The 23,699-nt window shown below is 38.8% G+C and overlaps 1 protein-coding gene across 4 annotated transcripts in view; it reads right to left on the reverse strand.

Moving 5' to 3' along the window:
* NMI (N-myc and STAT interactor) overlaps positions 1-23,699 on the reverse strand; it is a 117,627-nt gene that overhangs the window by 16,712 nt on the left and 77,216 nt on the right. For 2 of the 4 annotated variants that reach the window (XM_078070782.1, XM_078070781.1), the window contains 2 exons: positions 3,069-3,117; positions 1,556-1,794 (listed from right to left, as the gene is read on the reverse strand). In XM_078070782.1, coding sequence (XP_077926908.1) covers positions 1,556-1,561 — 6 coding nt within the window. In that variant the 5' untranslated portion in view covers positions 1,562-1,794; positions 3,069-3,117. Of the gene's footprint in view, positions 1-1,555; positions 1,795-3,068; positions 3,118-5,643; positions 5,724-22,040; positions 22,131-23,699 lie in introns of those variants that run through there. The other 2 variants (XM_078070780.1, XM_078070783.1) reach the window with 2 other exon arrangements.

Genomic DNA, 23,699 nt, shown 5'->3' on the forward strand with positions numbered 1-23,699 from the left:
TCTGTCCAAAAAGTATTCCAGAAGTTTGCATAAGCACTAATTTCAGGACATGTTTTTTTAAAAATCACTCTTTTTATGTGTATATTACTGGACATATTGTTGAAAAAATGGATAGAAACCAAATAAGGGGGCGCCTGGGTGGCTCAGTCGTTAAGCGTCTGCCTACCGCTCAGGTCAGGATCCCAGGGTCCTGGGATCAGGACCCTGGGATCGAGCCCCGCATCAGGCCCTGCTCTGCGGGAGGCCTGCTTATCCCTCTCCCACTCCCCCTGCTTGTGTTCCCTCTCTCTCTGTGTCTCTGTCAAATAAATAAATAAAAATCTTAAAAAAAAAAAAAAAGAAACCAAATAAGGTCAAAGTGGAAGTCTCTCTTCAAGATAGTAACTCTCACTGTAATTTATTGGTCATTATAACCCCAATCTACAAATATTTACAGCCAGTACAAGGTCGGTTTTTGTCTTTTGCAACATCTTCTAGGCTATGAAGTTGGGAAAGCTGTGGTGTTCACTTGGTTTCTATGACCCATGTCCCTTGAAAGTTTTCTTATAATCTTGTGAAGTTGTAAATAAATACTTCACTAAGTGTCATCTTTTCCTCTGAAAATAAAAACATCTGGCTTATTTCAAGAACTGCAGTGTTTCTTAATCCTACACGAAGAACCACCTCACAGCTGCCCTTGCTCATAAATACAGGTCAGGGAGGAGATGTACCAAAATGATTTCCAGGCATACATTCTAGGATATAGTGCTATGAGTTATATATAATAATCGATACAGATACACTGGTCTAAAATAACAGGTTAACAAAAGTCAAATTCATTTATATCAAGAATACTGATGGGAGGGGCGCCCGTGTGGCTCAGTCGGTTAAGTGTCTGCCTTCAGCTCAGGTCATGATCCCAGGGTCCTGGAATTGAGCCCCGCATCAGGCTCCCTGCTCATTGGGGAGCCTGCTTCTCCCTCACCCTCTGCGCTCTCTCACTCTCTCTTTCTCTCTCTCTCTCAAATAAATAAATAAAATCTTAAAAAAAAAAAAAAGAATACTGATGGGAATAAAGTTGCTTTTCTAAGTGAAAAAAATAAAGTAGTGCATGACAAGGACTTTTGTTCTCAGCAGCCCAGTTAGAAAGTACAGTAACTCCATCTGTTGCAGCTTGAGAATTACTTCTGTTCCACCTTAGAATTTTAGAAAGCATGAACTCTAGAGATTATCTAGTTCAACCTTACTTCTTCTTTATCTTATTTTTTTCATAAGATGATGATAAGCAGTAGGACCATAACCAGAAGAGGACTGATCTAATATTGACTCAGATCCTGTTAAAGAGCAAAAGATACAGGTAGTAGGGAAGCCTTTTTTGGCCACCTACATGCTAAAGCTGGGTCATGTGTAACAGTCTTCAGATCCAGTACTCTGCAAAGTGATGAGGGTTCTAACAATGAACAGTCAGCTGTTGGACATATTATTATTAACAATCGTAATTGTTCATCTACAGAGGACTCCTGGACATTTTATAACCTTTTGGTATTGTGTCAACAATATGAAATATAGGAATTACCTGCATGTGCAGATGAGGACACTAAGGCTTAAAGAGGTGATGAAAGTCAAGCAATTAATATATGATGACACTGATACCATATTTCACTCTCAACCATGAAATCAAGTATCTCCATGCTGTGTTCTGTGGTGCCCAGAGAAGAAAGAATTCCATGGCCAAATATGATTGGAAAACTGCATACTGGATTCACTTTTGAAGATTCACAATGCGCATCAGCACATTAAGAATTCTGAAAGGTACTGCAGGGAAAAAATTAAAGCACACGTTAAAAAGTTTAATTTTATTCAACCTCGAATTTATCAAACTAATTTGACCACTAAATTCTTTTTCTCACAAAGCAGCTATTAATACCTCAAAGAGTTTCTAATAGGGCAATTTGAGTGATGCTCCACTAATGACGGGGTTCAGGACATGCTACTTCAAAATATGGCATATTGAATATTTTAAACTGAAGGAGTTTGAGAAAACAGTAGAAGCAAGATCATTCTGACCTTTTCCCCTACCACCACCCTTCTCCTCTGAAACAGGTCATGAAACTCTACCAGGAGAGTTGCCTTCCCTATACCTAGAGAAAGGGAGCATTCTTATCTCTGAAGACAAAGGGACACTGAGAAGAATCCTAAGAAGCAGGACTTGCTAAGTTTCCCTCAGTTCACTATGATTGCCTCATACTCTCTGATCTTAACATATTTCTACATGACTGTTCAGTCTTCATTAAAACTAGCATACAAATACCCAGGCCTAACTGTTTCCTTGGGTCTTCATTTCCTTATGGAGGTTTCCATGTCATGTAAAACTTGTATTAAACACAGATTTGTATGCTTTTCTCCTGCTAATCTCTTTGTCAGTTTAATTTTCAGACCCAGCTAGGGACCCTAAGGACATACAGGAAAACTTTTTCCTTCCCTACACTAAATTATACCATCTCCTAATATAAAAATTATTGAATGTCTATAACACACTCAATGAATATTATGTCACACGAGATGCCTTAGACATCTCATGTAAATCTGCACTGCCATGATATGTTTATTACGTTACATATTTATCTCCCCCACCAGATGGCAAGGAACTCCTCCCAGACTTTTCTATAAATTCACACAAGCACAAGCACATGCGTGTGCACACACACACACACACACACACCACTTATGTAGTACAGTGTGTGCTATAAAGAGGTGACAGACAGGAACTAGCAAAACACAAAGGAGCGAATGGTCCCCTCTATCTCAGGAGGTCAGTTTCCTCTATAGAAGAGATGGAGAGTGAGTTGACTCTTTAAAGTTATAGGAAGCCAACTGAAACCAAGGGTGAGGTGAAAACCCCAGGGGCATGAAACAATTTAGGGAGGCACCAAGACTTTTGTGGCTTTGCAAATGAGGAAACTACCTGAAATCCATTATATTATGTCCTTCCTTTTAGAAAAGGTCTTGTACCTCAAGCTTATATTGCTGTTGCCAAGATTCTGGTGACCTGGTTTGCAGTTCCTGCTTGGGGAAGTTAGAATACTTACAAGGCTCCCAGCGTTGTGCCAGATCCTGAGGGATTCAAGAGGTTTGCAACTGAAATATATAAAAGTAAAGGAATGTTGCTAAGGAGGAGGATCTTAAATGTTCTCACCACCAAAAAAGAAATGGTCATTATGAGATGTCATGAAGGTGTTAAGGAAAACACTGTGGTAGTAATCATTTTGCAATATATAAGTATATCAAATCAACAAGATGTACACCTAAAATTTACACAGTGTTATATGCCAGTTTTATCTCACTAAAGCTGGAAAAAATAAAATAGTAAGCAGCTGATTTTTTTAAAAAGTAAAGCAAAAACAGTACCCCATCCCTTACTCTCTATCAAGCAAGCAACACTACGCAGCCAGAGCATGATTTTGATATCAGATGGGGGTTTCAGTACCAATTTCAAGTTACTGAAGTTCCCTGCCCTTGGTTTCCTCAGCTGTAAAATGGAGCTGTTGTGAATGAGATACATGGTATACGTCAAGGGCTAAGCACAGTGCCTGACCCACGGTAAGCTCAGTAAATAGTGGCTGTTACCATTTTATACACTGGAGAGATTTTCTTTTCCATTTTTTTTCTTACACATTTCTTCTCCTTTGTCTTCCCACCTACAGAACTACTTTTAAGACAAAGATTTTTTTTTTTTTTTTTGCGCCACCTACAGTTACTAGTCCAATAACTATACCTAGTACATGCTATACAGCTACTTATTTCTAACTAGTGGTAGGCTGCAAGAGGAGAAGTCAAATACTCTGGACCCAATGTTATAACCCCTTTGTCTGAGTTTTCATATTAGTTTGTATGAGTAAGTTCGTATAAGTGAATAAAATATTGTGAGACAGATCAAACATTTAAAAAAAGAAGTTAAGGGGAGCCTGGGTGGCTCAGTCGATTAAACGTCTGTCTGCCTTCAGCTCAGGTCATGATCCCAGAGTCCTGGGATCAAGCCCCAAATTGGGCTCCCTGCTCAGCAGGGACCCTGCTTCTCTCTCTCTCTCTCTGGCTCCCCCTGCTTGTGCGCTCTCTCTCTCTCTCTCTGTGTCAAATAAATAAAATCTTAAAAAAATAAATAAATAAAAGTTAATCCAAGGAAAATAATAATAAGGATAAAGAATAAAGGACATTATCTTCTTGAATCTTCCCTGGGCCACTCATTTATCATGTAAACACAATTGATCAGTTAGAAAATTCTGTTTTGTTAAAGTATTTGGAAAATGAAGCTACTGTCTTTGACAATGCTGGAAAGGGGAACAATTAAGTTAGAATCTTTGCTAATGAACTAGAGGCTCAAAAATAAACATCAATTCTTTCCAATGCTGGAACGGGGAACAATTAAGTTAGAATCCTTGCTCATGAACTAGAGGCTCAAAAATAAACATCAATTCTTAATATCCAAGCCTGAAAGACAGCAAGCAGTAAACCTCAATCATATATTAAGGGAATTAAAGAAATCTGAGAATATTGCTGATGTTTTCTTGCTTTGCTTGTCTAATTGCAAACTGAATACTGCTTCTGACAGAACTCTCTTAGGCTGAACTGATGAAAGGATTAACCAAACTGTTAGGCTTGAACTTAAAAATCACAGGAAAGAAAAAACTAAAAAAATCTTGAGATTCCCAAGGTGTTTAAAAATAACATAGCCTCAGAATGTTGGCAAAATCAAAATATTAAATTCTGATTGTGTTATCACCAAAATTCCCAAATGAGAAAGAATCAGGCAAAGCATTCAAATAAATTAATGTAGCTTCTCAGGGAGGTCAGCTGTTAAGAGAACATGCATAAACATAATGAAAACAGCTAAAAAAATGTTAGAAGAAATTTATTTTGATTATCATCTTTGTTTTTTGATTTGGGAATTTCTAGTTTGTTTTTGCCTGAGGGGCTATATGAGGAGTTGTAGAAATTACCAAAAAGCAAGATTTGGGTTGGTGCTTGAGTAAGTTGTTTTTGATTATTTTTTTGGTTTAAATAGTAATCCAAAAGAGGTGTCAAATCATTGCAACAAGGAAGTTCATTGATCTAATCGGCATATTAATAACATAACCAGGCAAAAGAGTTCAACTTCTTGTTCTAAGTTAAATTTGTTTTCTTGGTATTAGTGAACTTAGTTAGATGTAAGAATATTATTTTCACTAAGATGTATCTCAGTATAGTATATGGTATTTGTTGATTTTCCTTGCAGCACGTGCCAAAGTTGTAAGAAAGAAAAAACGTGTTTGTGGGCAAAAGGACATCCTGTGGACTAGTACTTCTCAAACTTTAATGTCCATTTGGATCTGAGGGTCTTGTTAACATGCAGATCCTGATTCCACAAGTTTGGGGTAAAGGTTCTGTATTTCAGACATTGCCTAGGTGATGCTGATGATGCTGGTTCTTGGACTATACTCTGAGTAGCGAGGCTGTAGACTAACCAGTTCACTAAAAGAGCAGAGAGTGACCAGAAATGGTCATTCCAGTGGAAGGGTACTGTATACTGTGGGGCTCTCCTTGTCCTGGCTTAGTCAGTGATCATAGGGCCCTTTTCCTGTTTGCCAGCCCGGTGGGTGGGTCCATGGATTGAAGGCAAGGCATTACCAGAAGCTCATGGTAGAAAGAGCAACAGCTGTTCCTGTCTTCCATGCCATCTCTTTGAGAGAACAAAGGCTCCTTATCGGCAGCTAGGCTGCCATCATAGTTATTCTAAAATGGAAAGGAAAGAATAAACCATGAGTGAACAGGTAAAGATGATGCAAAAAATGGAAAGAGGAAGTAAGGAGAAGTCAGCAGGGTGGGGCGTAAGAACAAGACTAGCGTATCTGGGAAACTTGAAAGAAACATTCTTTTCCCTTCATTAATTATTCATTTCAATTTATTCTAAATACTTTGTCCTAGTATACAATGTAATGAGATAGAATGCTCTCACACACAGCATTCATTTTAATAACATAATATCTACTGGGGCATTTTGATGATGTTGGAACAGAAAACCAGAGGTAATTCATCCCTTCAGCCCTTAAACTCCTCCAGAAAAATTACAAATAAAAACAGGCTTCATCCCCAATAAAAATAAAACAAAAAAGTGTCCTTTGGATCTTATTGCTTGGTTGATCCCTTATTGCTTATGAATTGGAATGGAAACATTAAAACCTTTTGGGAGGTTGACCTCAGCTGTTTTTCAACCATTTGAAGAATAAGAACTCTAGTTTTGGTGCCAATACTCAAAGCAAAGTTTTCTCAGGTGGATGAACAATGGCTGGTAGATTGCTTATCACCACCTTAAACCACCAGGAGAACCAGGCTGAACCCTTACTAGCTCCGTGAACCTGGGCATATGTAATGGGTCTGGCATATAATAGTTGCTCAAAAAATGTGAGTTCTAACCATATTCCCCTTTAACTTTCTGAAACTCAGTTTCTCAGTTTCCTCAAATGCAAAATGAAGATAATAATGTTTACCTAACAATTATAGGGTGTTTTGTGAGGATTAAATGAACTAATATACATTAAAACACTTTTTGAACAGTAAATGCAAAGTAAAATAATATTATTAATATTGTCTTCTGGTCTTAAGCTCCAATTAGAAGGACTGATTTTCAGGGGTGATTGTGGGATAGGAGAAAATAACTAGACAAGTTAAAAAAATTTAAGATCTCATGGGGTCACAAAGGCAATTGCATATAACCACACGGGATGTATACCATACAAGGCCTGCTGGTGTTCCCTAGGATTGCGCAACGTGTGCTAGGGAGGGATTCTGGGCTGCCAAGACTTGCTTCGTTGCCCATCTAGAATTGGATAGAACAAGTAAGAACAAGTCAACGATCAAATTATAAGCATAAGATCCATTCATTCTCTCTCTGTCTCAACTATTTTTGTCATATTATCTTATGAACTTTACATAGGAAAGACACAATTGCTGAGTGGCATTTTTGTGATATAGTCTCCATCCTTCTACCCTGAAGGTACCCCAAGCAACAATGCAATTTTCCCTGCTCTTCACAGAGCTCCCTTCTGTGGCTACCACCCTGATCTGCCCTCCACCAAGGGACAATGTGACGAGATGGCCCAGGTTTCTTAAGACTCCATTTCAAATGTTCTTTATTCATGTGCCATAGGCGGTGTCTCTTTTCCACCACACATTCTTGCATTAAAATTCACAGTGGATTGTTTCATTTCCACAAGGCTTTTCATGAGGGCTAATTTACATTTGGAATTTACCCTGCTAATGATTCCCTTTGTCCTTTCATCCTGAACACCCCTGCCAGATTATTCTCCTAAAAGTGTTACTTCCATCATGTCATTCCACACCTAAGCACTTGCAGATGCCATCTAACTTATACAGCCCAAGCTCCAGAGTGCAAGACCTACTCTCCCTTCCGTGCTCCCCACCCCAAACTGTTTGTGCAACAAGGTGGCTATAGCTCTTCTTTTTAACTTTAGGATTTATTACTCCCCTTCTCTGTATCCAACTAATTACTCAGCTATCCAACTCCAGAACGGTCTTATCAACAAACTGGGCTTCTTCTCCCTCTCACCATTTCCCCTTCCTGAGATGTTTTCCCTCTCCTTCTTATCATTTCAGTCGCACAATCATACAAGTGATCTTCCAACAAAAACACATTATAATTTAAATGCAGTGGCGATACCCAAAATATTAACAACTAATATTAATAACTGCAGTATGGACATTGAGCCATCAGAAAGGCTCTAGCCAAAGAGCTGGAGCAGTGTCCTAGAGAATTCTTTCTGAGCCAGGCATTTAGTCCTACAGTTGTTAAATCCGAGGAAGATGGGAGGAGAGAGGGGAAGTGGTGGGAATTCCTGATAGAGGGACAGGTATGGCCAGGGCACTGGAGACACTGGGGTGGGCATGGAGGAAGATGGCAATCAATTGGCACAAAAAATATTTCATTATTTAACATCTGAACACCCAGAGTATACCGGCTGAACACCAGAGTCAGGCTTTGTTCATTCATCTCCAGGCTCAACTTAAGCTCCTGTCCAACAAACCAAGGGACAGTGATACCTCCCCACTAAATTATTTTAGCATGTTTTGCCCATTCCACTTACTAGGCCCATTTACAGCCTTGCATCATTAATTGGACTACTATGCAATTTTTCCCAAGAAGTTGGAAATCAAGAATTGTACTCTATCTTTGTCTCTCCCTAAATGCCAAATACAGTGTCTCTCTTAAACAGTCACTTATCCTATATTTATTAATGAAAATTGGTTGACTGAATAATTGAGAATAATCGAGAACAAGAGAACTGAGTTATATACCTCCTAACTCAGACATTTCAAACCACTTAAGAGAGTGAGGGAGTGACAGACATCTTTGAGACTCTGATAAGAGCTAGGGACTCTTTTCCCAGAAACATCTATAGCCACAATAAATTGTGCATTCAAATTCAGGTATCTGACCTAACCCCCAAGCCATTCATAGATTCCTGGGAGTCCAGGGAACCAAGTTTAAGGAGCATGGTTTAAATGAAATTTTAAATGAAATTAGAACACTAACCTAAGGAAATAACTTTGTATGTGTGTGTGTGCATGCATCTTACAGTTACACTTATTCATTTCATGAAGGAAACAGCACTTGTACACATAAGTGTACAGTAATGTTTCATGTTCCCATTTAACAGAGCTTGCTTAAATGTACAGCCAGACTGACATTTCATCTGATCGGTGCTCCAAGTAAAGTTGTTCATGATGACCATGAGCAGGCTTTCAAAGTTTTCAAAGCTTTACTTCTTTTATCAGTACTCTCGACTTTATAAATTATGAAGACCATCAACGCCATTCCTACCCAAATCTCCAGGTAAACTTGAGTACAACAGGGCTTCATGGAGGAGCCAAACATTTTTAATAAGCATCTTGGCACAGGACAAATGGCTTAGACCACACCAAACCCCACAGCCAACTACTAAAGACTTAAGTTAGATGGTATCTTGGTATTCCAGTAGGGGAGAGACTTCAGGAGAGCTCATCCTTTTTCCACCCTTGTCTTATGGTATCTAAGGGTTTATTTCCTTACCTCTACCTGGAAGGCAGAAGAACAGCAGGACCCACATACTTGCTGTTGTGGACCAGTCTCCTCCAGAAACGTTATACTACTGCCTGAGGGTTTCAGCTAACGTGCACTTATTACTGGTTATACTTGTAGATGTCAAGTAACAACTGCCGTAACAATCTCAAGTCACAGCATCTTTGATTGGTTAAACTAATTAACAAGTACCACACGCCAAAGTGTGAAGAGTGTGATTCATCTCTAACTGGAAGGGAAAGGGGACATATGAAAATGCAAGATCAACTGTGTCTTAGACAGGACTTCGTTCATCAGGGAAAGCAAGCTTGGTACATAAATTAAAGTGTAGACATGAAGCATAAAATAGTGAGATCATCGTCACTGAAACCCTGTGTGGAATCGACTCCCACTGAGTTACGCACCATGACTCAAAGAGATGGACTTCCATCAATTCCCTAAGGTAGTTGAACTAGCTCCTTCTAATAAATCTCTCTCTGGAAGAAAAAAAAAGAACTATTCACAAGGGAAGCTCCCTGCTATGGTAGAGATGTGAAAGTCTAGAAAAATTATACTTTCTCATATTTCATACTGATTTGTTTCATTTCTTGGGAAAAAGTACGCAATCTTTTATATACTATTAGTCTTGGGATTGGTTTCTATTGTCTGAAACTTCTTGGAGCCCACTACCACTACAGAGACGTTAGATATGGATAGCGAGGAGAAACCTAGAAGAAAATAATAAGGGAAAAATAGTTCCATAAATGCTGATTAAAATTAGAGCCAAATTTTATGCTTTTATGGCCACAAACCAAAGTAATATTACTGGGAAACACCAAAAAGTCACTGTTTTCCAAAAAATCTTTGGAGAAATTACATCAGTTCTCTGGACTCATGTAGGAGAGGGTGTGCAACGGAGGATGCTGTGACTCAGCAGCAGCCCTGTTTTCCATCTGCTTTGACAACTGTGATAACATGTGGAAGTGTCTGAAAGGAGAAAATTAATTCTCACTGCGTCATTCTGTGTGGTGCAGTGCCCTGCCCAAAATATGGATAGAACCTTACCCAAAATACCATGATGGTAGCATGAGATTCAGGGGAATTCATGAGGTAAAGGGAAAGAACATCAGAAGAAGCAATCTTCCTGGTCCTCTTCTGCAGCTAATTGACGACATGCTCGCAAAACCCAAGCTATCAGAAGCGGGGGGGGGGGGGGGGGCGGCGCGGGGGCAGGGCGGGGGGGGGGTGCGCAGACCAAAAAGTTACTTGACCATCTTCTGCTGTTTCTTGATTTATGGCAATACCTGTGTATGAGTGAAATGCACAACTTCTCTTCAACATCTACTTGGCTATGCGGCACAGAGCCTCAGTAGTATTAAGCCTACTGTTCTAGCACATATGTCCACTCTCTCCACCAAGTGGGCATGTGGCCATTGTGGGAAGAGTGACCACCAGAGTGACTAAGGTGGTACCTTCCACAGAGGAGTGACCTGAGAATATTCATGGAACAAAGTAATATGAACCAGTTTATGGGCCTGACCTCACTCTTCCTATTTACACCACAGCTCTGGCCCTAAGATGCCTTACTTCCTGGAACAACAGCAGCTATATCTGAGAATAAAAAAAACAAAAAACACCCCAAGGAATTCTAGGCTATCAAATAAAATCTGGAAGTGTTGGGAAACTTTCAAGTGGAATGGTGGTAACTTTTCCTGTAATCTATAGGATTCCATCCAAAAGCAGATTACAGGATTATCATTCAAAAACTTTTAGTGAGATGAATGAATAAGCAAAAACAATATATATACATGTATGTGTGTATATATATATGTGTATATATATATACACACACACACAATGGAATATTATTTAACTCTAAAAAGGAAGTAAATACTGACATAGGCTATAACATGGATAAGCCTTGAGAACATTATGCTAAGTGAAATAAGTTGGTCAAGGAGTGCTTGCTTGGCTCAGTCAGTAGAGCATGAGACTCGGGGTTATGAGTTCAAGCTCACATTGGGTGTAGAGATTACTTAAAGTCTTAAAAAAGAAAGAAAGAAAGAAAGAAAGAAAGAAAAAGAAAGAAAGAAAGAAAGAAAAGCTCGTCAGAAATGAACAAATATTGTAAGATTCCACTTATGTGAGGTACCTAGTGTCATCTAATTCTTAGAGACAGAAAGTAGAATCATGTTTGCCAGGGGTGGGAGGTGGGGAAAATGGAGAGTTATTGTTTGATGGGTAGAGTTTCAGCTTGAGAAGATGACATGAGTTCTCAGGCTGGATGGTGATGATGGTTGCACAGCAATGAGAATGTACTTAATACCACTAAACTGTAAAGTGTAAACTATACACTTAAAAAATGGTTAATGGTAAATTCTACTTATGTGTATTTTACCACAATTAAACATTTTAGTCTTATTTGTATGTGAGTCTTTGTATAACATTGTAGAATGATGTAGGTAAAATCAGTGACTGTTTTTACAAAGAGTTGCTGTTTTCAGACTGATGGGAAAAGAGAAGACAGATTTGTGTATCTCACATTGAACTTCCCCTCATTATTTGGGAAGTGAGTTCCAGTCATTTCATATGGGAATCCAAGAAAGAGGAGACTCAGGAAGGTGAGAGACCTTGATCATTTTGTGTAAAAGTAAAGAAAAGAGGAAGAGGAAAGAGAAGAGGAAGAAGGAAGAAGAAAAGGAAGAAGAATCCTGGCCTGGCACTCTTCTTTTATGCAGATATGTTCCCACAAGTTTCTCCCAACGTACAACTACACACGCAGTCTTGGATCCGAGATATAGATGCAACCGGGCTGAGCCTCACTTTCCAATCTAATTTCCCACAATTCCTTTAAATTAGTCCCATCAGTCCCTTCCACCTACAAATTCCTGCCACCTACCATCAGCCACAGAATCTCAGAGCTGGAGAATTCGGAGGTCATCTAGTTCAACTGCTGGCCAGATGCTTGAGTCCTCTCTACATAGTTGCTCCATACAACTATGGGCTGACATCTTATTTAGTTGATTTTTCATTCATGTTTTCCAGTTGGGTCCATAGAATAGTTTTACAAAAAAATAATAAATAGATAAATAAATAAGCTACTCTCAGGGAAAAGAAAAAAAAGGAAATAAGCAGACTAACATTTAAAATAAAAGTTAGGGGCGCCTGGGTGGCTCAGTTGTTAAGCGTCTGCCTTCGGCTCAGGTCATGATCCCAGTGTCCTGGGATCGAGCCCTGCATCGGGCTCCCTGCTCAGCGGGAAGCCTGCTTCTCCCTCTCCCACTCCCCCTGCTTGTGTTCCCTCTCTCGCTGTGTCTCTCTCTGTCAAATGAATAAATAAAATCTTTAAAAAATTAAAATAAAAGTTAAAATTCTTCTCATTTATTAATTAAATTTTAAAATAGTATTTAAATACAACTGCAGAATATTAAGTCTGGAGTGATCCCATTTTGGTCCCCTCCCAAATGTGTATGTGTTTGTGTGTGTGTGTGTGTGTGTACAAGAAAAAAGCTTCTACATAAATATATAAAGTTCCTTTGCAAGTAAAGTCATCTCTTTATTTTCTACCTTTATTTATTTGTATTTTCTAATTTTCATTCAACTAAGGTTTATGATTTCTTCAATAAATGAAGAAAGTATGTATAAAGTATGTTTATTTACATATGCAAACAGAATTGAGGTGGAGATGAGTTATCAAATGATACAAAATTTGCAACAGAACTAAAAACATGAATTAATTTTGAAGTATACTTCAGAGAATTGGGCTTAATCAAGCAAATGGAGTAAAGAAATTGACTATGACCTCATGTTTCCAAGGAAAGAGAGATTTATTAATAAGACCAAAGCCAAACTATAAAATGCAAATTTGATGTTGAAGATACAGAGCACAGAGGGCTGGGTATCATCCAAGACTATGGCTATTTTTCTCTCTGCTTGAGCTGTTCATTCAATACATGTTGAACCTTAGGGTTTACTGTATGTCAAGTATAGTGCTAAACCTTGAGTAGGAATTCAAAGATGACTTAAGACATGATCCTTGCCCATAAGGCACTCATGCTTTTCCTATTTGGCTAGAAAAGTGCTCTGGTAGACAACGTGATGCTTCTCTTAGAAGGTGTTTTCAAAAATACTTTCTTTTTTTTTTTTTTAAGATTTTATTTATTTGACAGAGAGAGAGAGAGCACAAGTAGGCAGAACAGCAGGGAGAGGGAGAGGAAGAAGCATGCTCTCCGCGGAGCAGGGAGCCTGACGTGGGGCTCGATCCCAGGACCCTGGGATCATGACCTGAGCCGAAGGCAGCTGTTTAACCGACTGAGCCACCCAGGCGCCTCTCAAAAATACTTTCATTAGTCATGTCCCATTGTCTCTCTACATCTCGGTCACTGATGCATCTAAAATAAAGCCCAGAAGTTCTTTTTGTGTTGGTATCTTCAACTTCTGGTGTTGCTGGCACAGGTAGATTCTGTGTACCTTCTGCTGGTCTGTTTTAGTATCTGCCCTGGACATATTAAGTATTAGTAAACAGGGCACTCCCTTCCTCAAGGAAATACTCAATGTTTCCATGGACAACCTCCATCCAAGGACACAGCATTCTCCACCTTCACATTCTACTCAATAGCTATAAATAAGACCTTTGAGTCTGTTTCTACACCCTTTTCTTTGACAAAGGCTTAGCTGATAACAAAGGTGAATAAAGGACTTGGACTCATTCAATTATCGTTGAAAGCTCATATCTCTTCCTTCTGCTTATCAAATTCAAGAGCAAACCTCCAAAAAGTCCCAAATCAGTACACTGCTTCTTCTTCTTCTCCATTGTTACCACCATTGTCCATGCCACCATCCCATCTCCTCTCCCTGGACAACTGTGGTAGCCTCCTTACATGACTCCCTGTTGCCCCTCTTAACCTACCACAAGTTATCCTCTGAATAAACTCCAAAGGGATCTTTTAAAAACCTAGATGAGATCATGATATCTCCTGCTTAAAAACAAATAGGGGGAGACGAACCATGAGAGACTATGGACTCTAAGAAACAAACTGAGGGTTCTAGAGGGGAGGGGGGTGGGGGGATGGATTAGCCAGGTGATGGGTATTAAAGAGAGCATGTATTGAATGGAGCACCGGGTGTTATACGCAAACAATGAATCATGGAACACTACATCAAAACTAATGATGTAATGTATGGTGATTAACATAACATAATAAAATAAAATTAAAAAAAAAAAACACCAATAGCTTCCCACTGCACACAGACTAAACGCCATACTCCTGAAATGGCTTACAGAACTACACAATACTGGCCATGGCCTGCTTTTCCTTCTCATTAGCTCCATCTTCTTGGTCTCCTTTTTGTTCCTGAAGAACAGACCAAGTTTATCCTTGCCCCATAATTTTTATTCCACTCTTCTCATCTGTCTGGCACACTTTGCCACTGATCTTTACAAGGCTGTTTCCTTCACATGATTCAGATCAAAACTTAAATATTACCTCCCCAGAGAGGCCTTTCCTGATCAGTTTGTTCTCCATAGTTAAGACTCACCCTCACTACATTTCTGAGTTCACAGTGCTGACTGTTGGCTAGAAAGCACTATTTCTCCTCCATGAAGTCCTGCATTTTTCAATAGGTTAAACTAGGTGCCTTCATAGTATGATGGTCAAGGCCAACCCTGGTTCCAGAGGGTGGAGAAATAACTCATTACTTGATGAAGTGAGTGCAAGGTTATATTACACAGGGACAGAAGCACAGGGGCATGATTCATTGAAGGCCATTATTATACTGATCTCGTGCACCCCTTCAGCCCTATTAAAATAGACCGTTGCGACATCTGTCATGATTGAGAAGTTTGTCACAGCAGCCGGCCCCAGAACAACACTGCTTCTGCTTAGCTTTGTGGCAGTAAAATGGATGCTCCGTGTCCTGCCTCTTTTACCAAGCAGCTCATTTGTGTGCCTGTCTCATGGGATGCATCTGACTGGCATAATTTACATCACATATCTGCACCCAGCAGCAAGGAAGCTGGGAATTACGTTTTTTAATTCTCCACTAAAATGGAAAGATTTCTACTGTTATCAAAATATGAAGAAGGTATTCAAAAAATCCTGATTAGTCACAAATGATAATTGTCAGCTACCTACCATATCCTTCAGTAAAGTCTAAAAACCTTTTATAACCTTAAATAGTAGTGTTATAGAGAATAAAGGAAAAGAGTGGTGTGTGGAAGTGAGGCTTAATGCATATTTACCTGATTCTCAAGTGGAAGGAATAACATACTATTGAAAGCCTGCGCCCAAGAAGCCCAGAAATTGCAGCAAAGTAAGTAGTCCATGTGCAACTTGAAGAAGCAGACAGAACAAAAGATTTCAGACTAACAACATCCTAGAGGAAGGTGACCCATGTTAAAAGAGAATTTTTATAATGGGTATAGTCACAACTCTCAAACATAAGATGAACAGATATCAAAGATTTTTATTTAACTCATTAATTAATCAGGAATCCAGTGAAGTTTTTAAAGAGAGGGGAAAAAAGCTAACAAGAGTTCAAAGGCTAGGGCGCCTGGGTGGCTCAGTTGGTTAGCGTCTGCCTTCGGCTCGGGTCATGATCCCAGGGTCCTGGGATCGAGTCCCACATTGGGCTCCTTGCTCTGCGGGGAGCCTGCTTCTCCCTCTCCTCCCCACTTGTCCTCTCTCTCACTATCTCTGTCTCTCTCTCTCAAAAAAAATAAATAAAATCTAAAAAAAAAAAAAAATTTTTAAAGAAGAGTTCAAAGGTTAATCCAAAGAGCAGACACAGATATAGGCAATTAGGAACGTGGAAATAAAGTAATTCACACACACAAAACTGACCAATATCCACAGGACAATAACCAATTGCATCTCCATTGGACAAAACTAATTTGCATCTCTACTGACAAGAATAATGTGCATTATTATCAATTTTATTTAATTTACAAAGTTGTGAAATAGCTCAAAGACAATAAAAAGCAAAGATAACTTTATAGTCAGATTAACTCAGAGGGTGTACTAGACAATACCTAATATTCCATTGACAATGCCACCAGGAAGCTTTTGCCCAGTTTAACATCCTTCACAATTTTTCCTGACCTTCTAAATGGAGAGAAAAACTGACTTTTGAGCTACATAAGTCCACATTTGCCTATCACATGCACAATTAAATATATTAAGAAAAAAAGAGGAATTCCATTTCAAATTAAAATTTAGAAAGTCTTTTTCTAATTTTTTTGAAAGATTTTATGTATTTATTTGAGAGAGAGAGAGAGCACATGTAGTGGGGAGAAGCAGAAGAAGAGGAAGAAGCAGACTCCCCACTGAGCAGGGAGCCCCATGTAAGGCTCAACCCCAGGACCTGAGCTGAAGGCAGATGCTTAATGGACTGAGCCACCCAGGCACCCCTAAAATTTAGAAAGTCGTAAGAGAAACTAACTCCAAATCTACTGGTGAAAACAAGATATTAGCCACAAAGTCATAGCTTTAAAAAACGTATTAGAACATCTGAAACCAATATAATTCTGTATGTCAAATATACCCCAATTAAAAAAATCTGAGAACCAAGGACACCGCCCCCCCAAAAAAACCCTAAGTTAAATTCCAGAAAGTGATAAGCCCATCCTAGAAGATGAGACCCTCAGCTGCTTTCATTACTAGCAGAGCAGAGGGGAGAAGTGAAATCCATAGATTAGATTGACTCCACCAACCAGACAAGCAGCATGACAGAGAAAGCAATATTGTTTATTTTAGTCTTTACTGTTGTTTTGCACAAAATGTTTGGTGTATGATAAAAAAATTACAAAACACATAAAGAAGCAAGAAAACGCCACCCAAGGTCAAGATAGTCAACAGAGGAAGCCCAAAGATGAAATTACACACCAAAGGTCAGAACTTTAAAGTAATTATTTTAAATATATTCAATATTTAGTGGAAAAAATAGAGAATGTGCACGAATAGATGGAAAATTTCTTCAGAGAGATGAAATCTATAAAAAAAAAAGAACTCACTGGAAATGCTTGAAATTTAAAAAATATGAAATATCAATCTGATGGGTTCAACAGCAGTCTGGACATAACAGAGGCAAGGATCAACTTGACAAAAGGTGGAAACACATAAAGAAAAAAAGACTTAAAAAAGTGGAACGGTGGATCCAAGAGCTGTAGGACAACAACAAAGAGTCTAACATATAAGTCATTGGATCCCTATAAGGAAGGGAGAGAAAGAATGAGACAGAAGTATGTGAGGAGTTAGTGGTCAAGAATTTTCAAAGGAGCTTCCAATTTGAACACATGGAGGTGCAGGGAGAGCGCCTCACCTAGAGAAGGAATGGAAGCTCCACACACCTTTCTATATATTTGCCCTCTGCAGCTCTTCCATCTGGGTATTCCTGAGTTACACCCATTTATAATAAACCAGGATTCTAATTACATTGACAATGATTGGCCATGGAGACAAAACTCTAACTTGGTTGGAAAGATTGCTTTCTGCAGGCTTTGCACTCCTTGGCATTTCTTCCTTTGTGATTTCTGCCAGCATTCTTGGCTCAAATATTGCATTAAAGTACAAGAACAGCACCTCCATCAAACCTGGAGCAAAGAAGAAACCCAGGTGCCAGCCTTATTCAGAACTATGGTTTCCAACCTGTGAATGCAGAAGTTACTCCATACATACCTTGTTTTTCTTTGGGCACCAAGTCCTGTCTACATATGGAACCAATAATACACCTTACACACATCTAGGCTACTTGCCCTTAGGAGACTGGAGATACTGTTGTCATGAATAAAGCTCAAATTTATTTAAAATCCTCTCAAAAAAAAGATTTTCTAGGGTGCCTGGGTGGCTCAGTCGTTAAGCGTCTGCCTTCGGCTCAGGTCATGATCCCAGGGTCCTGGGATCGAGCCCCACATCGGGCTCCCTGCTCCACAGGAAGCCTGCTTCTCCCTCTCCCATTCCCCCTGCTTGTGTTCCCTCTCTCGCTGTGTCTCTCTCTGTCAAATAAATAAATAAAATCTTTAAAAAAATAAAATAAAATAAAAAAATAAAAAAAAAATAAAAAAAAGATTTTCTAAACAAATTTTTTTAAGTAGGCTCCATGCCCAGTATAGAGCCCAACACAGGGCTTGAACTCACGACCCTGAGACCAAGACCTGAGCTGAAATCAAGAGTCAAACGCTTAACTGACTGAACCACTCAGGTGCCCCTGTAAAATTAAAATTTTTAAAAAATTTTATTTATTTATTTGACAGAGAGAGAGAGCACAAGCAGGGAGAGTGGCAGGCAGAGAGAGAAGCAGGCTCCTCGCCGAGTAGGGAGCCTGATGTGGGGCTCGATCCCAGGATCCCAGGGATCGTGATCTGAGCCAAAGATGCTTAATCAACTGAGCCACCCAGGGGCCCCTAAAATTAAATTTTTTAAAAAACCTTACAGAGCCTGGGCGCCTGGATGGCTCAGGCGCCCAGGTGCCTCCCTTCATCCTGCTTGTGCTCTCTCTCTCTTAAATAAATAAATAAAATCTTAAAAAAAAAACAAAAACCCACAGATCCAAGAAGCTCAGTAAAATTTAACAGGATAAGCACAAAGAAAACACACCTAAGATCATAGTCCAATTGCTAAGAACCAAAAACAAGAAAATCTTAAAAACAAACTATAAAAAAGACATATATACAGGGGAAAAAAATGTGAATTATGACTGATTTCTTACCAAAAACAAAAAACAATAAAGGCCAGGGGCGCCTGGGCGGCTCAGTCGGTTAAACATCTGACTCTTGGCTTCAGCTCAGGTCATGATCTCAGGGACATGAAATAGAGCCCTTTGCCCCTCCCCCTGCTTGCACTCTCCCTCTGTCTCGCTCAAATAAAATAATTAATTAATTAAATAAAATCTAAAAAAAAAACCAAACCAATAAAGGCTGGAAGACAAGGGAATGACACCTTTAAAATGATAGGAGAAGGAAGACTCTCAACTCAGAATTCTAAATATACAAAAACAACCTTCAAAAATGAAGTCAAAATGAAGACATCTTCAGGCAGACAAAGATGAAGAGAATTTCTCTGCAACAGATCTGCAGTACAAGAAATGCTAAGAGAAATTTTTCAAGGTGAAACTGAGGAAAATGTTATCACATGAAATCCTGGATCTCCAGGATAGAATGCAGAGCACCAAAACCTGTAAATATTTAGGTAAATATGAGATGTCATTTTAAATTATATATATTGTTATCATGCTTGCTATATAGATCTATATCCCATGATACACTACTATTCTTCTTGCTTTAAGTATACTTTATGTATTTAAATATATTTAACACAAAAAAATGTAGCAGTATATTGTAGAAGTAACATATGACAACAACTGCACAAAAGATAGGGGTAGTAAATAGAAGTACACAGTTGTAGAGTCTCACATCGTTTGTCAAATAGCATAATATTATTTGAAGTTAGTGACAAATTAAAGATGGATATTATAATCTTTAGAGAAACTGCTAAAAAATAACACTAAAGAGATACAGTTAAAAATGTTAATAGATGAAATAGAATGAAATATTAAATAGTGATCGATATTGCCCAAAAGAAGGCAAGAAAAAAGAAACATAAAAGAACAAGTGGAATAAATAGAAAACAGATGATGAAATGGTAAAAAATCCAACCATATGAATAATTACATTAAGTTCAAGTAGACTGAACATTCGAATTAAAAGGTAAAGATTGAAAAAAAAAAAGGTAAAGATTGTCAGACTGGGGGTGGGAGGGAGGAAAGACCCAACTACATGCTGTTTTCAGGAAATACATTTTGAATAAAACAAGTTCAAAAAAGACACAAGAATGTTCATAGCAGTCTTATTTACAATAGTCAAAAAATTAGAAGCAACCCAAATGTCTATTGCAACAGTTACCCGTTGCTACATAAAACAAATTATCCAAAACCTTAATGGATTAAAACAATATTTATTATTTCATAGTTTCTGTGAGTCAAGAATCTCAGCAAAAAAAAAGCAGTCCCTTCTCTCATGAGGCTTCAGTGAAGCTGTTGATTGGGGCTGCTGTCATCTCAAGGCTCAGCTTGGGGAAGGATCTATTTCTAAGTTTACTCCCATGGTTGCTGGCAAGACTCAGTTCCTCACAGGTTATTGGAAAGATGGCCTGAGTTCCTCATTGACTGTTGGCTGGAGGTCTCCCTCAGTTCCTTGCCATGTAGACCTCTCCACAGGGTAGCTCACAACATGGCAGCTTGCTTCGTTAGGGCAAGCAAGCAAGAAGAACATGAGAGAGAGAAAGAGAGAGGGATGGAAGTCAAGTCTTCCACATCCAAATCTTGGAAGCAACATTCCATCATATTTGCTATATTTTGTTCATTAAAAGAATGTCATGAAGTCCAACCCATGCTCAAAGGAAGGGGATTCCTCAAGGGCATGGTTAGCAAGAGGTGAGGATCACTGGGAATACATGACAGAAGCTGCCAACCACATCTATCCACAGGAAAATAGATTTAAAAACTGTAATGTTTTCATACAATGGAATACTACTCAGTAATTATATATTTTTTAAGATTTTATTTATTTGAAAGAGAGAAATGGAGAGAGAGTGCGAGTAGGGGGAGGGGCAGTGGAGGAGGGAGAGGGACAAGCAGAGTCTGTGCTGAGCGTAGGGCCCACCAGGGCTCAATCTCAGGACCCTGAGATCACGACCTGAGCTGAAACCAAGAGTTGGAGGCTTAACTGACTGACTCAGTAATTTTTAAAAAAGAATAAACCACTAATACACACAGAAACATAGATGAATCTCAGGAAATCTTACTCAATAATGATGGGCAAAAGAACGTAGCTACAAAAGAATACACGCTATATGATTCTGTTTATATGAAGTCCAAAACAGGCAAAACTGGCCTGTGATGACAGAAATCAGAACAATACTTAACTCTGGATGTTTGAAGGGTATTGCCTGGAAAGAAGCACGAAGAAAAGTTCTCAGGGGCTGAAAGTGTTCTATGTCTTCTTTTGCCAGAACTCATTGAACAAAACATGTAAGGTCTGTGCATTTTATGTAAATTATACGTCCATAAAAAATAATAAAGAAATAAAAATTAATGCTTAAAATATATTAGTCTAACATCATCTTCCAACCCAAGAACATAGACATCCTGGAGTAATAAATGAGAAAGATGTTGAGTCACCAGAGAAAAGCTGTATTTTAAAATGCAATCAGTTTGCATGATATCATGTCTGACTAAAATGTAAGGATGTTAAGAAATCATCCCATTTTTCATTAGTAATAACAAATAAACCTAAGATTAATTAGCTACCCAGAAGAACATACTGCTATTTTTCTTTAACATTTTCGTATTTTAAAAAATCAAAGTTATATGATACACAGAAGATCTTTTCTGAAAGGGTTCTAAAAGCAGAATGAAAATTTTTCCACTCTCAATCTTAAAGGCATGATGTTTTGTTTTAATGAAATATAAAATCACTCAAAGAAAAAAGTTATTCTTCATGAGTTCTCTTTCCTTTTTTCCTTTCTTTTTCACCCTTCCTCTTTATGGCTGTTCTCATATCCTTGACTTTCTTAACAAAAATACTGTTGTTTATTATGTAAGAAACTGGTTTAATGGCAGTAAACCAACCAAACAAATAAAAAGCAGTAAGAGGGGGGCGCCTGGGTGGCTCAGTTGGTTAAGCGACTGCCTTCGGCTCAGGTCATGATCCTGGAGTCCCGGGATCGAGTCCCGCATCGGGCTCCCTGCTCAGCAGGGAGTCTGCTTCTCCCTCTGACCCTCCCGACCCTCCCCCTTCTCATGCTCTCTCTCTCTCAGTCTTTCTCTCTCAAATAAATAAATAAAATCTTTAAAAAAAAAAAAGCAGTAAGAGAAATCTGCACAAAATTGATATGAAAGTTAATTTCTCTCACACACCATTTCCCAAACACAAGGATGTGACAGCCCCACAGTGTCAAGGATTTGGATTTCCTACCTTGTTGCTCTGCCATCTCTCGGGAACATCCCTCACCCACGTTATCCATGACTATGTTCCAGGTAGCAGAATCAATTCTCTATATTCCATTGGCTAGAAATTAGTGGAGAACAATTAGCAGACAGTGCCACAGCTGTCTTCGGACATCCTAAGAATACAGATGCTTGATCATCTGGAAGTCAGCACCATTTATATTTATATTAGAATACAAAAGGTTACTGCCATTCAAGTATGAAAATGTAAAACATCTGTTTACCCTCGTTGCCATTACCCAAAACTCACTAAACCGACAGTAAAAAAACTTTATTTTAAAGAAAACCTAAAAAATCCACAAGCAAAGGGAGAGGAGACAATAGCAGGGGAGGGATGTCAGCCCAACAGACAGGACAACTGACTTAGCAGACTAGAGAAAGGGGAGATGAAGTCTCTACAGTAGGGTGAGGGTGGAGGATGGCAAGAAGCGAGCGGATTAGGTTGCCAAACCCTGCAAAACCCAGACATGAGAGTCACAAGCTGTCTCTTAATGCAGGAAGCAGATGAGGCTGAAAACAAAAGGTTCCAGATTTCACCACCCCTACACAGCCCAGTGACTGACCCTCCCTCTTCTGCAGGGGGCTTGGGGAGGGATGTCTCCAAGCAAATTTGGCTAGTTTAGTTAACATGTTTGCCTACAGCGAAAGCCATTTTATAATTCTGTGGGAAGTTTGGAGCTGAAAGAGCAATACAGAGAGAAAATTAAGCAAATTTTTAAAAAGGCAATTATTATCTTCAGAGAGAAACAAAGACTTCTACAGGAATGGATATTTAACCACAGCATATTACCTGGCTCAGCAAAGAAGAGTATTTACATAGTCATAATAATGCAAGAACCTAAATAATTTGTCTCTATTTCTGATATAACTATATTGGGAGGATGGGGGTAGGGAAGTGTGAAGATGGTAGGAAGGAAATAAAAGAGCTAAATTACGAGTTATTATAATAACTAAAAGTGAACAAACTAAGAAATTGCAGTATAGGGTGATTATAACAGAAATACAGAGGTAGGGGCACCTGTCTGGCTCAGTCGGTGCAGCACAAGCAGGACTTTTGATCTCAGGGTTGAAAGTTTGAGCCCCACGTTGAGTGTAGAGATTACTTAAAAATAAAATCTTTTAAGGGCGCCTGGGTGGCTCAGTTGGTTAAGCTACTGCCTTCGGCTCAGGTCATGATCCTGGAGTCCCGGGATCGAGTCCCACATCAGGCTCCCTGCTCAGCAGGGGGTCTGCTTCTCCCTCTGACCCTCTTCCCTCTCGTGCTCTCTGTCTCTCATTCTCTCTCTCTCAAATAAATAAATAAAATCTTTAAAAAAATAAAATAAAATCTTTTAAAAACATTTTTTTAAAAGACATACAGAGGTAAATACCTGAAGAAACTACTGAAAGGCTAAAATCCTGACTCTGGAAGTAGGAATTGGAAGGAGGACAGAGTAGATTAAAGAGAGGTCAGGCAAGAAGCTGCTATATTTTAAGTCTTATACAACTGTCTGATTTTTTAACTGACAAAAATTTAAAACTAAATTAAAAAAGGTGTTTCCTTTCCAAGAAGGAACTTTTCTGAATATAAAGCTGACTTGAAGATATCTACCATAATTTTTTCATTAATTGATTTTTCTGTTAAATA

The sequence above is a fragment of the Halichoerus grypus genome, chromosome 4, assembly GCF_964656455.1.
Source record: "Halichoerus grypus chromosome 4, mHalGry1.hap1.1, whole genome shotgun sequence".
Taxonomy (NCBI): Eukaryota; Metazoa; Chordata; class Mammalia; order Carnivora; family Phocidae; genus Halichoerus; species Halichoerus grypus.